Source organism: Nymphalis io, chromosome 5, assembly GCF_905147045.1.
Source record: "Nymphalis io chromosome 5, ilAglIoxx1.1, whole genome shotgun sequence".
NCBI lineage: Eukaryota > Metazoa > Arthropoda > Insecta > Lepidoptera > Nymphalidae > Nymphalis > Nymphalis io.
The window spans coordinates 12,376,520-12,395,969 of record NC_065892.1 but is presented as its reverse complement, the minus strand read 5'-3'; the positions used below and the strand labels follow the sequence as shown (position 1 = coordinate 12,395,969).

Genomic DNA, 19,450 nt, shown 5'->3' with positions numbered 1-19,450 from the left:
TGAAAAAACAAATTGAATTGATTCTGATACGTATACTTATATGGATGACGCTTGTCAATCTTTATTTAGCTTCGAATAAAAACTCCTTTAATAAAATCCTGATTAAGAAATAGAATTCGAACCAATTTTCAACTTTTAAATTTGGAATGAATGCCATAATAAAAAAAATGTAAATTTTGGTAGCTATGCAAAATTTTACGTACACAAACATACCGCAAGTGCGACAACATTCAAATGATAGTCTTAGGTTTTAAAAATATAAACGGAAGCTTTAGTAAGCTGTTCTTTCAAATAAAAAAAGTTAAAAGTATTTATCAATTGTTTATGCATCAGCTCCCGTACAATAGGAATTTATAATGAACGTGTTTTTTTAACTGGAACGTCAATTACCTCCCACACTTCTAAATAACATTAATCTTACGGGACCGCGTCATATTTTATGATTCACAATCCAATTGTATTCATTTCTAAATCAATACAGACAAATATATTAATATCGTCCGCCTTTTATTTGAAATGATGATTATTTTTTTCGGAAAAATCAATATTTGAATCGAATCGATAAATTCCTGAAATAAATCTGACGATTGATATTATCTGTATCACGAACAAAAGATGTAAATCATAAAAACATTATTTGAGAGCAGTATTTTTTTAGCCACACAAAGTGTTCACATATGTTTTTTTATGCATTATGCAAGCAAATGTTCAAAATTGTCATCCTTAAATTATTAACATTATAATAACTATTCAGAAACTGAACTACTAGAAAAGGAATTTGATCTCTTTATATTGATTATTATTATTCCTTACATCATTTATAAAATAAAAAAAATACATAAATAATTTTAATTTAAATGGGGCATGTAAATCCAATTGATACGAGTACATACAAGTGCTTTAGCTAGTTATTTTTATCGCAACGACACATTTACGACTATCAGCTTTTGCTGCTCACGCTCTATTATGCCGTGCCTCCACTTATCGGTGACGCGATACGAAACTTAATGTCAACAATATCCGAGCTGACTTTAACATTGCAGCAAAACGTCGGGTTAATGTGTTGTAGACGATAGTTTTAACCGCCGATTTAAGAGGGGTAAGTATAACGTGAGTATCTGTGTGTCTGTCTGTGGCATCGTTGCTCCCAAACGAATGGACTGATTTTGATACGGTTTTTTTCTCTTTGAAACTTGATGTGATCGAGATAGTTCTTAGCTACAAATTATTAAAGATCATTAACTCATTTTCTTGACAAAAGGGTCTTACCAATTTACAAGTCCAATTGATTTGAATTTGCGGTCCCCCAACGCGACGACGCTTGTATTAAAATATTACTAGGTGCTCATATTAAAGTTAAAAGGTCGATAAACACATTTCATTATTTTAATTTTTAGAGCTTTTTGTTGTATCAGGGTTATTTATATCGGATTCGACTGATGGTAATTAAATACTATTGAAATACAAACGTCAATATATGATTTGGAAACGATAAAAATATTGTTTCGATCTAATGTGAACCAGCTCTATAGCTTTATACAAACGATGTATATTTTTTGCCAGCAAGGATATTATACCGTTATGATGCGTCGTGATTAGCGATATTCTGAAACTGTTTTGACCGTTATAAGCTATTTTTCGATTGAATATTTAAATGGCTATATTGTAGGAAATAGTAAGTATTTTTTTTACATATTGGTGATGGTTTGAAAAGACATCGCTATTCAATTCTTAATTAGAAAATTGAAAGGCACTGATTAGTTTTAAATGATCTTTTCATTTCAATTAATTAACTAAAAATGCTTACTACTTTGGATTGTAAACTAATACTTATAAAGTAATGGTTAAAAGTTACTTCATTGATAATGTGGAATTAATTAACCCTTTGACGTATCCAACGTGTGATAAATCCTGTACGTGATGCACTTGGCAGTTTTTTCTCTTTTAGATGCAAAGGCCGTGCCGTTATGATTAGGCACGTTGGTAGACATGCCTTTGACAAATAAAAAATTGAAAAAGTGTTTCCATATTTTACCTAAAAATACTAAAAATCAACATCGTTCACTTATTTCTGATTTTATTAATACGCGCCTATATTTTTATAAAAAGTACTAAATCCAATTTAATGAAAATTAAACCAGATGTTTGTTATGACAATACGTGTTCGACAAACGATTTGCTTTGAGGATTTAAAAAAAAAAATACATTCACAAACATGCACATTTACATGCCTAGATACACATACATATACACATGCACACTACACATAAAGTATCAAGCGTATTAATGACTAAAAATTTTATTATCACTTCTGATTTATTGTGTTAATTGTGTCGCGCGAAAATTATTTAATTTTAAATACATACTGGCTACTACGTGATACAAAGATCGAGATAATAATAGACAACACATCACGATCTTTAGACTCATTCAATTTAGTAAACACACTTAAAACCGAAAGAAAAAATAAATACCACTGCATACGACAATAACTTTGTCTAAAGTAAAATATTAAAATAGATTTAAAGCTATAATGTCAAAATTTAATTATTGTAATAAGATATTGTATCCGGAACACTACATATAAATGTAACGATTATTATCCATATTAGCCATCATCAAATATCCATAAAAATTTAACATCTTGTCTGCGCCATAGAAAGGTACAGACCTACTGTAAAACCATAGCTGTCTAACGTTCCATTTAATTAACAAAAATATTTAAAGCCCAAAGTTCTATACCTGAAATTAGTGTTCCAATTTTAAATGAAATAAAGAATCTACATTAAGGATTACTTCTAATATGTAATTAATAAAGGAATTGCAAATTATAGTAATAATACTGTACTTTCAAATAAAATGATTACCTAATGTGAATTCCTAGTATGACCTGACATGACCTTTATAAGCTTTTTAGAACTAACCAGTGTTATAAAAAATATTTATATTTTTCAATTAATATCCTTTTTATATTTAAGTTTATTTAAATAATAAATCAATAAATTTAAACCAATAAAACCATGTTGTAGTACAAATTGTGCCAATCAATTATCTCAAAGCAATAGATTTTTTTCTTTCTTGTGACTCATCGTTATATATTTATATATTATGTCATAAAATATGTCATCCTAAACGTATACCGGATGTTATATATTAATGTTTTAACTTTTGTCTGTCATTTCAATCGTATAAAGATTTTTTTTAATTCATACTCTATAATTGTCATTCATTTTAAGAATGATCTTGTCTATAGTAAAAAAATATTTTACGTTAACATTTTACTTAGAAATTTATATTCCTTACGAAACTTTTTAGTATATCCATTTTTTATATGCATCACATATTACAAAAACATATTTCACAAACAAATTGTATCGTGTCATGATAAAAACCAATAACAATAATAACAGTAGGCCTGGCCTGTTCGAACGTTTTTTGAAGCAGTAAAAAAAATCATCGGCTGAATAAATACGAACGCTTTAAATCATTCAGCACTCGTTAGTGCTGTAAACGTCCGCATAGATTAAATAAACCGATTAAATTGAAGTACTTTGGCGTAATATTATGAATATTCATGTGACGGTTTTAATATGTAATAATTTTCATGCTATTTGATGTTCTAATACAATTTAAATTTGAATGAAAATTTATTATACTAACGTATGAGATGTACTATTACTGTAGAATTTATCTTTATCTGTGACTAAGCTTTCAACTTTAAAATCTGAATATTTAACAAAACAAAAAAATACATTATTGTTTACATTGACAAACATTTATTTAAGTATAATAAATATTCAATATAATAATTATGAACACTTGAACACTTTAAAATATATGATAAAATTAATAATTTCTCTTAAAACAAAAATGAAGGGAAAATACAATATTTTATTACATTTTGTCTTCTAGCAAAATTCGTAGCATTGTGATGGGAGCAGAGTATATATAAATTAACCAAGACGAATCTGAAGAATACCTAGACTTATATATAGGGTATGCCTAATAAAACATTCCTAAGTTAATATGCAAGGTGAAATGTAGGCAAGTTGACATATTCGACCTTTAGTGTATTGAAAACGCGTCATATTGTATTACATCTCAAGAACATCAGTGCCGTTAATTTATCATTTGATTCGAGATAACTATAATGACACCTAAGCATTACCTAGACATCAATCATGTACTTGCGCGCATGCAACGTAGGTATATGACTAATCATATGAAATACACAGAATTATTAACTTTAAGTTAAATTATAATAGTTTTTACCGTTTGGAGTTTCTTCAATAAAATACACAATAAATTGTACTACAATATTGTATTTTAAGTTGCATCAATCAATGTGCAAGCTCGTCTGGATGTACCATCCACTCATCAGATATTCTACCGCAAAACAGCAGTACATGGTATTGTTGTGGAGTGAGCCAGTGTAATTACAGGCACAAAAGAAATAACATCTTAGTTCCCAAGGTTTGTGGCGTATTGGCGATGTAAGCAATGGTTAACATTTCTTTCAATGCCAATGTCTATGGGCAGTGGTGACCACTTACCATCAGATTTGCTCGTTCACCTACCACCACCTACCTATTCTATAAAAAAAAATTGTAACTAATATAGTACCTAGAGTATATTTAAATATTTGTATTATATCTACAAGGACCCACACAAAATGCACTTTGAATTTTTACCCCAACCTAGGAAATATTTATTTTTCGCATTAACCTATTCTCATTACTTTCTTTTTCTCTTTGTAGATTTACGGGATTAATTATTGTTTAAATGATTTTAAACTCTAAAGTGATGGTTACAATGACTACATTACTTCCTGTTTAAATCTCTAGACGATAAAGCAAGTCGTTGAATACGAAGTTTTTCCTTACTTTTCACCCTTTACTTTTTGTATGAAGCACTTTAGAAATCAAGCGCTCAAGAATAATTTTGTACAACGCGTAACTATAAAGTATCTACGATAGATTGTCTAGAAAATTAAAAAAAAATACAATTCAAAAATATAGCTCAACAAAAATTCTACTTATTATTAAAAAAAGTATAAGCATGCAATTTTCATCTTATCACTAAATTTGCTAAGACATATTACATATTAATTAGACGAAATCATAAATCAAGCCATAAAATATAAAGAGCCAAAATCTTAAATTTTATTTGCGGCTTCACGCTGTCCTTGCCTTGTCAAAACTAACCTAAATTCGACAAGCGCAAATTTTTATGTCAATGAAGAATTAAGGACAATTGCAAACTTTCATGTCGGCATCTTCACGACGGCTTAATTAACGAGATGATTCTATTACTTCCTCATTGTGCGTTTCTTTAAAGAATCCGAAACGGTATCATATTTGATCAACTAAGTTCAATATACAGCCTACATCCTACACGTTCACTTGAACGCCGCGACACGGCACTCAGTTCAGTACCGCACCGCAAGCCGAGAAGCCTGCTCACCGCTGTCGTGAAAAATATTACTGTCACGTTTCCCGCGCAATCACAAAACAATAAAATATTCATAAATAAATAAAAATACTTCGAGATTTTTTTAATACTATTCTTTTGAAATTTGGTTTCTTTGTTTATTTAATAAAAAAAAAAATTAATAGCCATGTCGGCGGACGTGTTAAGTGACGACTTTAAGTCGCGTCTACATTTGACGACAAAGACGGTAGGACAGGAAAGGATACGGAGGGCGCGGGAAAACAATGAGGATGTCGCCATATTGTCGATGTTCCTCCCGAACGCAACAGCTGAACGGGAAAACAAGAAGTTTTGTTGCGCCATGAAAGATCACTGCTTGCTTGGCGATCCGAGGAAAACAATTGCAGGTTATTTATATACATTTTTATAAAAATAGAACTTTATTTATTATTGCAAAGGACGCAACACGCAGACATAGTATAATACAATTTACATTTAATATTTGGTATTTGAAATCAGTACGTACTTAAACATAAAGAATTATAAATATATGAACTAAATTTTATGAACGTAGGTACGTTTAATCGAATTAAATATATTTAAAAAATTTATCAATTGAAATTATCATCTGTCTTTATAATAACGCCGAACATTAATTATCACTTGTCCAAAGCTTTCATTTAACCCGCCCATTAGTTAATTCGTGCGTAATCGAATGAAGTCCTCTCCTTTCATTCAATTAGTGTTTACGTTCATTCGAAGGCCGTTTTTAATTTCGTTTAAGTTCCAAAATATATTTGAAAATTTCGTTTCGAATATTAAAATGTTTTTTTTTTTTAATACAACCATAACTAAGTATTTGTTTTGGACACAGCAAATACTTTAGCGAAGACGCGATGTGTTAATTCATTTACATTTCTTTAAATGCCCTAATATATTCCTTATGTTAAAAGCAATAAAGGTTAACATCTTAGTATATATATTGTCTATATAATTTGTAAACATGGAGCTGTTGCTAATTAGTAAACACACATTTTTTTAACCTTCACCTCGATTTTGGTTTTGTAAATACAGATGATGAATAAAAATCGATTTGTAATTAAAATTTGTAATCGATACACGAATTTATTATATAAGACATAAAAAACAAATCTAATTCGAATTTTGTCAGTCGAGTTGTCCTTATAATTTCGATTATTTCAAGATTCTTTTAATTTTTTTTTATTCGCTGTAATATTATTACTATTATTTAAGATTTAGAAAGTACACAAATTTATATTCATATAATATTTGTGACGTTCTAAATTCTCACTCTTACAGTAAATATATAAAACAAGGATATTTAATAGTTTTATTTTAGCTTTAATAATACTCTACGAGTTATAAAAAGTATAACCATTAAAAAGACATCAAAGCTATTTTAGATCTATAAGTTCGCATATGGTTTAATTAGATATAAATAACAGTGCATCTTAAATGATTTAAGGGATCATAAAAACGTTTTCATTTCAAATCAAATATTGGGCGTTTTAATGGCTCTTTGAATATAAAAAATATCAAATACGGCTCACGCGCCACCATCTATGTTGATGGTTTATCAAAACAACAATGGTATAGGAACACAATATACGGGACAAACAAATAAACATTATATACATATATATATATAAATCAACATACAAACAAACAAGTTAAAATAAAAATAAAATTATAATCATAAAACAATAACATAAATACACAGACCATATTAAAAAAAAGTATGGAATTTATATTTCGTTTTAATTCACTAATGCTTGAAAAAAAAAAACAAAAGGTTTTTTAGGAAAAGTATAATTACGAACAACAAAGGAAGAAGAATGTCACAAAACACAATTACAATTGAAATATAATTTCGTAAATAAAGGCTACAGCATAAAATAAATGGACTGGAAGTTATATGAAGTGCCGAGTATGAATGGTCCGGAAATGGTGCGGAAAAGGCGTTTTACGTAAACATTGTATTAAGTAAGGATATATGAATACATTAAATCATATTTGCAACTACTGATTTTTATAATTTAGTATACCATAGCTATCATATATATTGAAAGTTTTATGTAAACTATAAAAATCGGTCTAATTATTATGTTAATTTAATTACGTCAGTTGGCGACAATAAATAAACACCTGTTCAATTATTTTATTAATTAAGTCCATCATTTGTTTTAATAATTAATCTTTCGCTCGGCGTTGAGGCAAACGCTTTAAAAAATCGGCATACTGTGTTGGATGAAGTTACGCCATATATACATACATACGTATACCATTACCCTTAACAGCGTGGTGGAATAAGCTCCAAACTTTATTAAAAGGAGTAGAGTATAATCCCAGCGGTGGGATACTTAAAGAATTCTACCTTATATTTAAAGATAATTTATAAATATTTTAAAGTCCAAATCGCTGTATAAAACATAAGTATATCGGTTGTTTATTGATTGTGGAAAACCTACCATCAATATACATTGCTTAAAAATATTCGACTATATAATATTTCAAAACAGTATTGACCAAAAATTATTTTACTTTCTTTTAATTCGTATTGTATAAAATACATACCATATAAGTTATTTAGATGATTAGAGAAAGGCACTAGTTTATAATTGTAATTCGAGATATGTTACCATCTCTTGTGACGTCACGTATAAGTTTTAGGAATTTCAATCTGTTACATTTTTATTCGAAAACTTTATAAATTTAAAGTCTCGTTTGAGCTAAATATTAAATCGAAAAAAACTCTTATAAAATTATTACAACGGCCCAGTTACTTTACCCTCTAACTAATGTCAATAACATCTCAATCGCGTGTTACATTTGTAGTCAGTTCATAGTATTTATCTTTAGATATAAAATTTCTTTCAAATCCTACCTGATGATTCGCCTCATACTAATAAAATTAACACTATCAATGAACTGCTGCTGAAATGAATGGTAAGCTTTCGAAAATATTTAAAGATTGCAACGAAATCTTGGCTTACTTTAATATTTTTAAATATTCCTTTTCCATATCTAATTCCATTAAAATTAAGAAAATTTAATAAATAATCAAGACCTTTATTTTATCGGGGACAGTATATAGTACGTCAACAATAACATGCGAATAAAAACTAATTGTTTTTTGAAATTTACAATTCAGGCACAACCCTATTTAAGTATTTTATAAAATTATGATATTGTGTAAATATCTATTTTTTTAAATCGTACATTTATTAAATAAATGTAATTACATAAAATGGATAATAAAAATTTAAAGCTTATGGTTGGCAGCGCATTGGCAATATAAGAAATCGCTAATGCCATTTACAATGACCTGTGATTTGCTTTTTGCTCTCTTCGATTCAGTACTTTGAAGAAAATAATAATTCAAAAAATTACCAATTGTTTTTAAACTGTATGCAAATCTCTTCCGTTTGTTAGCAGTGCTCACTCTCCCAAGTGAGTTACTTGCACTAAATATACCAATTCCACTAGCAAATGTACAATTGCAAATTAAGCATTTTACTATACTTGTAAAACATACGATTGACATTGACCCAGAATATTTTAGGTCAATTATATTTCGAGACGTAAAAATGCTTATACAATAACGATAATGTCAAAAGAATTTTTAGCTCATTAAAGCGAATCCAAAAATATACGGGTTTTAAGATGAAATATAGGAATCTGCCAGATGTATATAAGATAATTAATATGATGACGTAATGCGTAAATAATTTCCTTAAACTCCAATTTGATCGCGATAAGGTCGACAGTTGAATGGACAGCAAGACGAATGTGCTGCATATAAGGCGCAAACATATGGCGCGTGGTTCACCTCAACCTTCACAGTTTTATCATATTTGATTAGTCTTAACCCTTGGCCCTGTTTATCAACAGTTTTCCTGCTCCATTTATGATCCGAAAACGATATTAAATATAACTTGACCAAATCTAATTTCACCCGAAACCATTAGATTGCCTTCTGTTTTGTAGCAATCTCAATTTAGTCACAAATGTTGAGAGATAAACATTTAAGTTAAGGTGTATGATCCTTTATGTTTAAAAGAGTCTGAGTTTGTATTACTAGGTTCTAGGTGACAAGTTAAGGGTACTTACAGACATTGGGGCGTTACGTCTTAGATCACACGGTTGGCGTCGCATTGGCGGTGTAAGGGGTAATATAATATTTTTGGTACACTGTCAATGGGCAGTGATTTGTGATCTTTGCCATTTTATGCTACATAATTGCTTCTGTAAAATTTTATGACTGCTTTGTTGATTCAACATGTATATCAAATAGTCAGTAGTTAGTAATATATTAATTTATAATATAAAAATAATAATGATCTTACCCTTTATGTAGTAAGGAAATTCTAAACCAAAGTGTTACTGATGCATCAATTAAGGATCGCGGAGGTCAAATAACAATAAATATATAAAAACTAGTCCGACAATATAACAGTAATAAGCGAACCTTGGTATTATACTGAGAAAATCGAGGAAGTAAGAAAATCTACTACGTGATTTGTTTTAAAAATGCACTTCGAATGCAACATGGTCCGAGGAAACAGTACATTCGTTTTATTTGTATTTATACTCGTTACCATAGAAGGTAAGAAGATCTCGCAAAATTAAGCAGGACGGTTATCCTGCCCTTATATTAAATTTGTTAAAATAAAGAGTATTTTGAAATTGAAGTATTAGCTAATTTGGTCCTATAAATTATTTAAAAATACATTATTCAAATTTCTTTAGACTAATTAGGAAAAAACAATGTTTGATAGATACTCATCGAATGTCATCTATTTACTTTTAAAATAAATCCTTCAAATCATTTTATATTTCGAACAAGTTCCGGTAAATCGTTTCGTTTATAATAAACTTCTATATTCATGTAATAATTATTAACTGCTTGATTGCTTGCTTGGATTTATTTCTATTCATTAATCAGTGTGGATTAGTAATATCCAAGGCGTAGGTATTTAATGAAGTGACTAGTACCCAGCACTACAGTACCAGTTCACTGTGCAGTAGCTTTCTACTAATTCACCCACTTAAAGCTCCCGTAATTGTGTTCGCGTTATCTAAACCGATTAGTTTATCGTTTAACTACAAATCCGTGCTCAATTGCTAACCAGTTAACCTAAAATCATTCAAAGTTAAAAAAAAGGAAATTAACATTTATATAATAAAGAGCCCTACTATTGTTGTGCGAGTACGCATATATCACAAATACAATTATTTTTTTTAAATACTATTGTAGTACATTTTAATAAATAAGTTTATTTGATGCCTAACAGGTTTACACATCTTGGCTAATATAAGAGATGTTCTTCATTTGTGAAAAATACAGATAATATAATGTCACCGGCCGATCTGGCAACTGCGGTCATTCTCAACTTTGCGCAGAAGATATACACAAGTGTGTGAGCATCATAAGTTCAATCCTATTCCCTCACTTTCATAATCTTATTCATATTTCTTATGAAATGCATACGTACCAAGCGATAGGTACTTATTTAAAATTTATAATTAAACAAAAGATTATGAGTGAGATATTTAAAAAAATATAATTTAAATTCTGAATTAGTCACAGTGGATATTAAAAGAACAATGCATAACAAATCAATTTAATCACATATTTCAACTCGTGGCAGCTCACGTGTTAATTTTACCGCCGAACCACCATCAAAATGGCCGACTTACTCAGAAATATTTTGCGTTTAAAAAACGAATTACTTACATTATATTAAAAAAATAAATCAATACATTTCCTACTTATTTATAATTTCGTTGCATATAACATGCAATTAATTAATAAAAATAGCATACAATATTATATTATTCATCGAAATATAAAAATAAAAAAAATATCTAGTTAATGTTAAATTTACGATAATAATGACAAGCGTAATTCAGTCACTGTTTTGTCGCGTCTGTCTTCATATTTATATATTATATAATTTATATTAAACGATTATAAAATTAAGTTAAAATTAAATATATTTTTGTTTAATTACATCATGGTATACGTTTCTACATTTCCTTTAACGAAACCTGTAAGTAATCCGCCATGATTGATGCCATACTGACATGTCACAAACAAAGTCTTGTTTAACTCACATTAGTCATGAGTTATATTTGTGTTACATTTTATCGTTAGCACTTAAATATTTAAGCGTTGAATACGACGTTAATGCTTTGTAAGACTTAAAAGTAACATCGGTCACGTTTTTAAATTTCGTACATCGTGATTTCACGTGTAATATTATTGCTTCATACTTTGTCTAAAACTGATTCGATATCAACAATTGTATTTTTAATATACCTCACGAACACGAATCTACGCTTTCATCATTATATAGAAAGGAAAAATAAATTAATACTATAAAATCGATTATATTCCATATAGGTAGGTAAAGACTTAAAATATACAATTTGTATCGTTAAACAACATAATATACGACTAGGTATTTACAGGAAAATATTAGTATATAGAGTCTAATACTAGTTTGTATTTAGCAGTACGCTTTCACTGTGATCGACTAAACTAACATTATATATCTTGTGAAACACCTTTATATCACACATAAATAATTTTATACTTTTAACGAGATATTAAGCATGTGTGTGTACGGTCCTAAATTGGAGGTTCGTACAAAAGCTTCCCACACGATCTCGTCTGACATCACCCGTCCCACAGACCGTTAACGACCTTCAAATATAAATCCACACCTAGACTTCAAGAATCAAGATAGTAGCAATTAATCATTTTAATTTTAACTTTTAGTAGCAAGTTTATAAGCAAATAAGTCACTTGATGTTACTTGGTCACATTTGAGGCGATAAATGTTACATTATTTAACATTTATATTTATTTAAGTTAAGAATTTATATTAAGAATCCTACAAAGATTAGTGGAAAACTTGGATATCAGTAAAATTCCAATATCGCTAAATACCTTGAAGAAACAACTCGTTAATCATAAAACGCAGATAAACCTAATCACTTATTCAAGCAAACAAATGAACTATTAAACTTTTTACAACGGTTTATCGCAGCAACTCGCCTATTCTTCCATTTGTTTTTCATTTACACAAGGAATTATTCAAAATAAATTAAATTTTGTCAATATTTCCACTAAAATAATTCAAAAATTATTAAAATAGTAATTATATGTGTACATACTAAGTAAGATTGTAATCTTACTTAGTTGTTAGGTTAGGCAATATAAAAAACACGTATTTAAAAATATATATTGACATCGAATTATATAATGTACGTTATTTTAATCAAATCAGTCATCAGTAAAGTTCGCAAATAAGTTGTATAATATAAACTAAATTAATGTATAAACATGTCTTATAAGTACAAATACTCTCGTATTTATTGAAACGTAATATTTTAGCGTAATCCCGAAATGAGAGAAATGAATCACAAAGTCGGTAAAAGTTCCGTGCTAGTTTCAAAGTTTTCACAATAGTGAAAGTCGTCAAGTGAGGCTGTAATAGAGGAATATACCACAAAGGTATTAAGTTCCCGTGAACACAACGAAACGATGAACGCCCGAGTAAACTGTCACTCTCCTACAATATTACTTACGGAAAATGAATATTCGGTTTATTTACAACGATAATAATACTACTATAGTTGGTTCTATTTCGTTTAGTCAGTGTTTATTTATTAAGATCGAGTAAATGTAGGATATGGAATTCATTTCAGATATCTCCAGTAAACCCTTTCAAATGAAAACACTATTTTTATTGGCCTAAGGTATATTGCAGGTAATATATTAAAGATTTTTTTTTCTTTTCATTATTTAAAAAAATCAAAATTATTTTTAATTTTGTCTTACTATAATTGGCGACAAGGAATGCTTGTTCATTTCTCAAAAAAAGGATCAATATCGGAATTCATCTTGGAAATTATTCTTTCTTTCATCGTTCAAAGCGTTAATAATATACACCTATAAAATAATAGATATACTAATAAGATTTAATTTTATAAAACTTCTTCGTAATATGTTATATAAAATATATATTATTTTTTTGTTTACATAAATGCAATATTAGGAGAATTATTAGGAGAATATGAGATGTTTTTAAAATTATCTTGAAATCCTTTTTAGAACAAGAATTGTTATTTAAAAGCCTTACAATGCTATTAGTATTTAGCCTGCTTAAGGCAGGAACATGACTTAAATATGCTAATTTCTCGTAAAACGAGGTTACGAGATCTGTTGCAGCCTTTTATGGAAAGCAAACTCAATACATATTAATCTTAAGTGTGAGGGAATTAAAACATTCTCTTTAATTATATACGTATTATTTTCAAAATTGTAGCTTAACTTGAATAGCAGAATAATTTAAGGAAATAATTACAAAATTAGCAATTTGATTGATATATTTAACCTTTAGAAAATTTTAAGGATAATTTAATAACTTTTAAGGATAATCTCAATGAAACAAAAACAATCAAACATATAATAATCTTTAAGTACAGCCTGTATCTATAATAGTTGAATTCTGTAGAACTTATTCAAAATATATTACTTATGTAAATGATGTTTTAGTACGTGTTTATATTTAGTCGATTTCATATAAAATAAAGCAATTAGATCAAGGCAGACGCGATAAGGCGGCAATGTAAATAAATAACGCGTAGGTGATTTAGCAATGGACGGTAATAATTTGCAAACCAAATATGTAGTTCATCGATTCCATAACTAAAGCAGACCAAGAGCAAAGTATATTGTATAAATGGGAAGTATTATCTATCTTACTTAGAATTCGAAAAATAATATTTTTATCATTTTATTATTTTGTTGATAATGCAAAATATTGTCCCTTATTTATTGTACACCTAAAACGCAAACAGCACAGCTAGTGCTCTATTGTATAAAGAGTACAAACAGCGATTCATTTTTAAATTGCTTTGCAAAAAATTAAAGTAGAAATACCTATAAATGCTTACACATATCTAAACATCAATCTCAATTCATAATGTGATTTTATGTGTAGAATTATTTAATTGAAAATGTATTCTGAGGCCATTAAAATATTTACTAAAACAAAAGGAAGGAATAAATAGAAAAATATCGAAGCCATTAGATTCGAAAACAAATGTTTTATTCTTATATCGTGATGTAAACTAATACAAGTCATTGTCGTCGCTCACGCGACGCGCCAAATTCTTGATGAAATGCTAACTTTGCCCATTAAACTTGTATCTATTTTGTAATGATGATTGGAACTACAAGTCGTTGAACCTGGTTACGGCTTTAATGACTAGTTTAGATTTTGGACGTTTCTTGTCTTTCTTTTTCTTAATAATAATCTTATAGATACCTACCTATACCTACTAATCGGACACTGAATACAAGCATAGACCTCTAGTTCATCTCATTTATTATAATAAAGCTATTGAGTCCTAACATTTACTTATGAATTAATAATTCTCACACTGTATTATTTTGCTTTGACTACATTAATATAAGCTTCCGAGTTTCCTGTGTCATTTTGGGTTATTTAGTTTTGTACTGTCTTATATTCAAATGTTTAAATTGCAACATTAAGGCTATAAATACACCGTGCTAACTTATTCCATTTTTTTATAAATTATTGAAATAATATTTATTATTATTTTCTAAAATTTATTAAACATTGACTTTAAAAATATACGACAAGAAATTTTAAAAACATAATTTGTTAAATCCCATTTCTTTATCTTTAAGTACCTATTCGATCAATATTGATATACGAAAAACATGTTCTTGAATTTAAATGAAATCAGTTCGATGAACCTTGAACGTTGCATGGATTCGCGTGCATCATCCTAATATCCTGGCTCTAATGCCTCATGCAACCCTGGTACCAGCTTTTCAAGGACACACATAAAATTATGAATCAACTGAGTCTCACGCTATCAATGCAATTTATGATAAAGTCAAACACTGTGAAACAAAACGAACAAAAATACGTATGAAAAGACGAATCACCGCAGAATCGATAACCAATCATTTTTATTTTCAACAAATTATTTCATTTTTATCAAACATAATGTTACCAAATTATATATTACGTCAAAGATGAGTATGCAATTAACTAACAATTTAATTATCTCAATAAATCAAAACCACTCCCTAAACATTGAAGTTTCCAACTTATGTAATATTTACTTCTCTTAAGAATCACGTCATCGTCAATATTAAACAACACCCGCTACTACCAGTTATGGGGCTAGTTTCTTACGAGAAATGCAAAACGGTTCATGGAACAATCTTCCAAGACCTTGACCGGTAGCGGTCATGATTGTATTCACCTTGGGTTTCTCCGAATTTAATATATTAATTACTTTAGTCGCGTTGTTTATCACAGTATAAATAATTGGATTTTTTTTTGGTTATTTTTGCAATTATGTACAAAAAATACCGTTAAGGTTATTAAGGTTACATATTTTTGGTCACGACGGCCATCCTTAGCGGTAACTAGTTACATGCGCAGAATATATGCACCAGTGTGTGCGGGAACTTAGTAGCAGAATTCTCCCACTCTTATAATCTGACGGGCTGGCATCATCCAATCAATTGCAAGACAGCCATTTTTCCGAGAGATGTAAACCACAGGAGTGTAACACTGCTTTCTCTAAGCCCGAGTTTCTACAGAATATATCTTAACAGAAAAAGAAAACTTTTATTAACCAGTCCATTCATGGTCTGCAGCCGAGTATCATATTGTTAATTTTTATATTAATTAAAATTTGAAGCATTTGACACTTCGATATCCTAACTATTTTGCGATTGTTATACACATTTAATACTTTAATAAGAAATGGTATTAGTCCAATAGATCCATGATGCAATGTTACGGAAAATATAATTTGTAAATTCTTCCAAAACTTATTTTTTTTTCTTTGTTTTATGCAGGAACCAAGAAGATGGAGTACAAGACTAAGCAGTGGCACGAGAAGTGCTTCTGCTGTGTTGTGTGCAAGAACCCGATCGGCACCAAGAGCTTCATACCCCGAGAGCAGGAAATCTACTGCGCTGGCTGCTATGAGGACAAGTTTGCTACTCGTTGCGTCAAATGTAACAAGGTAAAATTTATTTTAAATAAATTAATATCCAAAAAAAAATCAATACACACATTTTATAAAGCGTTTAGATAAACATTAATATGTTATGAATAGAAATTTAATACATATAACGATTCGGCCATATCACTTTAAATAAAATTAAATAAGCGGGATTAAAGTAGTTTCTACAAGTCTACTAAATACAAATTTTGAAATTAGTTCTATTCTCAATAAAAAGCTAAAATAAACGATTGTACTAACAATTTGTTTTACATCATTCGAATTTATAAAATTATCAAAGTAAAACTACATAAAATTATTCTTAATGTATTTTATATTATATTTATATATACCATTTCAGATAATAACGCAAGGAGGTGTAACATACAAGCACGAGCCGTGGCATCGCGAGTGCTTCACTTGCACGAACTGCAACACGTCGCTCGCCGGAGAGCGCTTCACATCTCGCGATGAGAAGCCCTACTGCGCTGAATGCTTCGGAGAGCTGTTCGCGAAGCGGTGCACTTCATGCACCAAGCCTATCACTGGTAAGGATTATAACTTCTGAAAAACAATAACCTATTGATGAAATTCGGTTAAGATTTACGCGTTCTGTATTGATGAAATTATTTATCTCTTACTATTATAAGGTTATAATATTATAACTTTTGAAGAATAAGTTTATTAGATTATGTCCTAATTTATATGATGATAATGATAATAAGCGTAACTAGTAGCTGAACTTGAACAACTAGAACCATCGTCAGCCAATTAGCAATAAAACTTATCCTTTAATAGATTTCCATCTTTCGCAATCTTATAAAGCGACCTGCATAACGCCAGCCCAATCAATGTGTTTGTTGATGGGTTAGTTTCTCGCAACTATGCGGGTTGTTGCTGCGTTAAGTGATGAAGTAATATATAAATAAATATAATATATAAATGCCCAAGCATGTGCTTAACACAAACATTTTTCTAAGACCGCTCTTAAGAGCCGCCGCCACCGCCTCGGGTGGTGATGACTAGTTCTGAAAACTGGAATCGGCTAATTTCACAGTAAACTGTCAATTTACAGGTATCGGCGGCACTCGCTTCATCTCGTTCGAGGACCGTCACTGGCACAACGGCTGTTTCATCTGCGCGCAGTGCAAGACTTCACTCGTCGGCAAGGGCTTTATCACCGATGGACAGGACATCATCTGTCCAGAGTGCGCGAAGCAGAAGCTCATGTAAATACAAAGCTTGCTCTAACGCCTCCATCCTCTCACTAATGACTATTCGGATATAAATCACCACAAGATGATTCCAAAGGATATTAACGAACATTGTCATAACAGCTTCGCTTTTTGAGATTCGTGACTAAACACGAGTTTTTGGTCTTGTGCAGCGACAAGACAATCCTACCGATAGTCGCAAACGCGAGAGACTGGTGCGCGTTCAGAACGCAGGGAATGCCCAGCGACCAACTTTTCGACCTTGCCGACGAAACAAATTTTCGTAAGGTCAATCTATAGTCACTCGTTACTTCAAGTTGTTGACGATATTTTTTATACAAAAACGAGAAAATCACAAAAAAATACATATGTAAATGCACAAATAAAATATCTAATTTTGCTTTTTTTACTCGATTATTACTTAAGGTGTTTATATATTTTGTTTTAATTATTGTTGCTAATAACAGCCGTTTCGGGAACCAGTATGTATATTTATAAGTATATAATGTATTTGTGCTAATTGCCATATAATTTCGCTTTGGCTGTTGTATTAGTCCCTTAGGTATGACTTATATTTGTCAATTTACCTAGTGCAATTCACACGATGCCTTAATAACATATCTAAGTCAATTTCAAAAATATTTTGTTTTAATCATTATTATATATGCAAAGACAACATTAACTTAAAACGCCTGGTGTTGCTAGGTGTTTGTAAGTTGTTTTTTTTTAATGATTGTTACTATCATATAAGTGCTTGTCATTGTTTAAATTGCGTAACATAGCATAATAAGTGTAATAAATGAAATTATCTACAAAGTAATGTATGTTTATATTATTTAAGTATTTATTTATGAGTACGCACTTATGAGAGCGATCGCCGACGATTTATGTAATGACGTCGAACGTACAGTGAGATTTGACACGTGTAGTGCTGCCATATTCTCCATCGGACGATAGCTTCCTAACACTAAATTATTAAGTGACGTTATGTCGTCTAGTTTTTACTAATAAAATAAAAATAAAATATTTTTGTTCTCTAATGGGAACCTCTCGTTACAATAATGTAATTGAATGTTATATCTATTTTTAAATGATAATAAACTATTTTTTTAGACGTAGACTTGTATTTTAAGAGGATAACATCTGTGTTTTGAGATCGCAGTAGCGGAACGACCACAAAATGTCTGGGGAACACTTTGTAAGGGTAATCGTTAAGGGATAAATTATTAAAATGTTGATAAAATTATTATTAATTTATGATTAATATACACCTTGAAATTGCTTAGTTGTGTGATCTGATCTAATAATAATTCTTGTATCTATCCATAGATTGTATAAACTATGAAACTGAATTAAATGATCGAAATAACAATTGTTTATTATTTATTTTTACCCACTTCAATCTATTATGCTATCGTCGACAAGGATAATAATTTATATTTACATTGATTTTGCCTTTGTTTAATTAATAGATACCAATGTAAAAATAAGCTGATGCACAATTTGGCTCAACACGTTTGTCTTTTATGATTATTAAAAAACATCGATTTGCTGTGAGCAATTCTGTAACTTATTTGAATTAAGTACAAGGTACGGGGTAACTTTGAAATTTCATTATCGTTTAATAAGTATAGCCTTTTCCGCGGTGGCTTATATAGTATAGGCGCTATGCGCACCTTTTCCCTCCGCCGCAATAGGCGTCGCTGGGACTAGGGGGT

At 29.8% G+C, this 19,450-nt stretch overlaps 1 protein-coding gene across 9 annotated transcripts in view; it reads left to right on the top strand.

Moving 5' to 3' along the window:
• The window catches only part of LOC126768633 (four and a half LIM domains protein 2), a 156,659-nt gene extending 137,555 nt beyond the window's left edge, over positions 1-19,104 (top strand). For 8 of the 9 annotated variants that reach the window (XM_050486840.1, XM_050486838.1, XM_050486839.1 and 5 more), the window contains 3 exons: positions 16,370-16,539; positions 16,880-17,066; positions 17,594-19,104. In XM_050486840.1, coding sequence (XP_050342797.1) covers positions 16,370-16,539; positions 16,880-17,066; positions 17,594-17,751 — 515 coding nt within the window. In that variant the 3' untranslated portion in view covers positions 17,752-19,104. Of the gene's footprint in view, positions 1-5,431; positions 5,838-16,369; positions 16,540-16,879; positions 17,067-17,593 lie in introns of those variants that run through there. The other variant, XM_050486845.1, reaches the window with a different exon arrangement.
• The last annotated feature ends 346 nt before the right edge of the window (positions 19,105-19,450 follow it).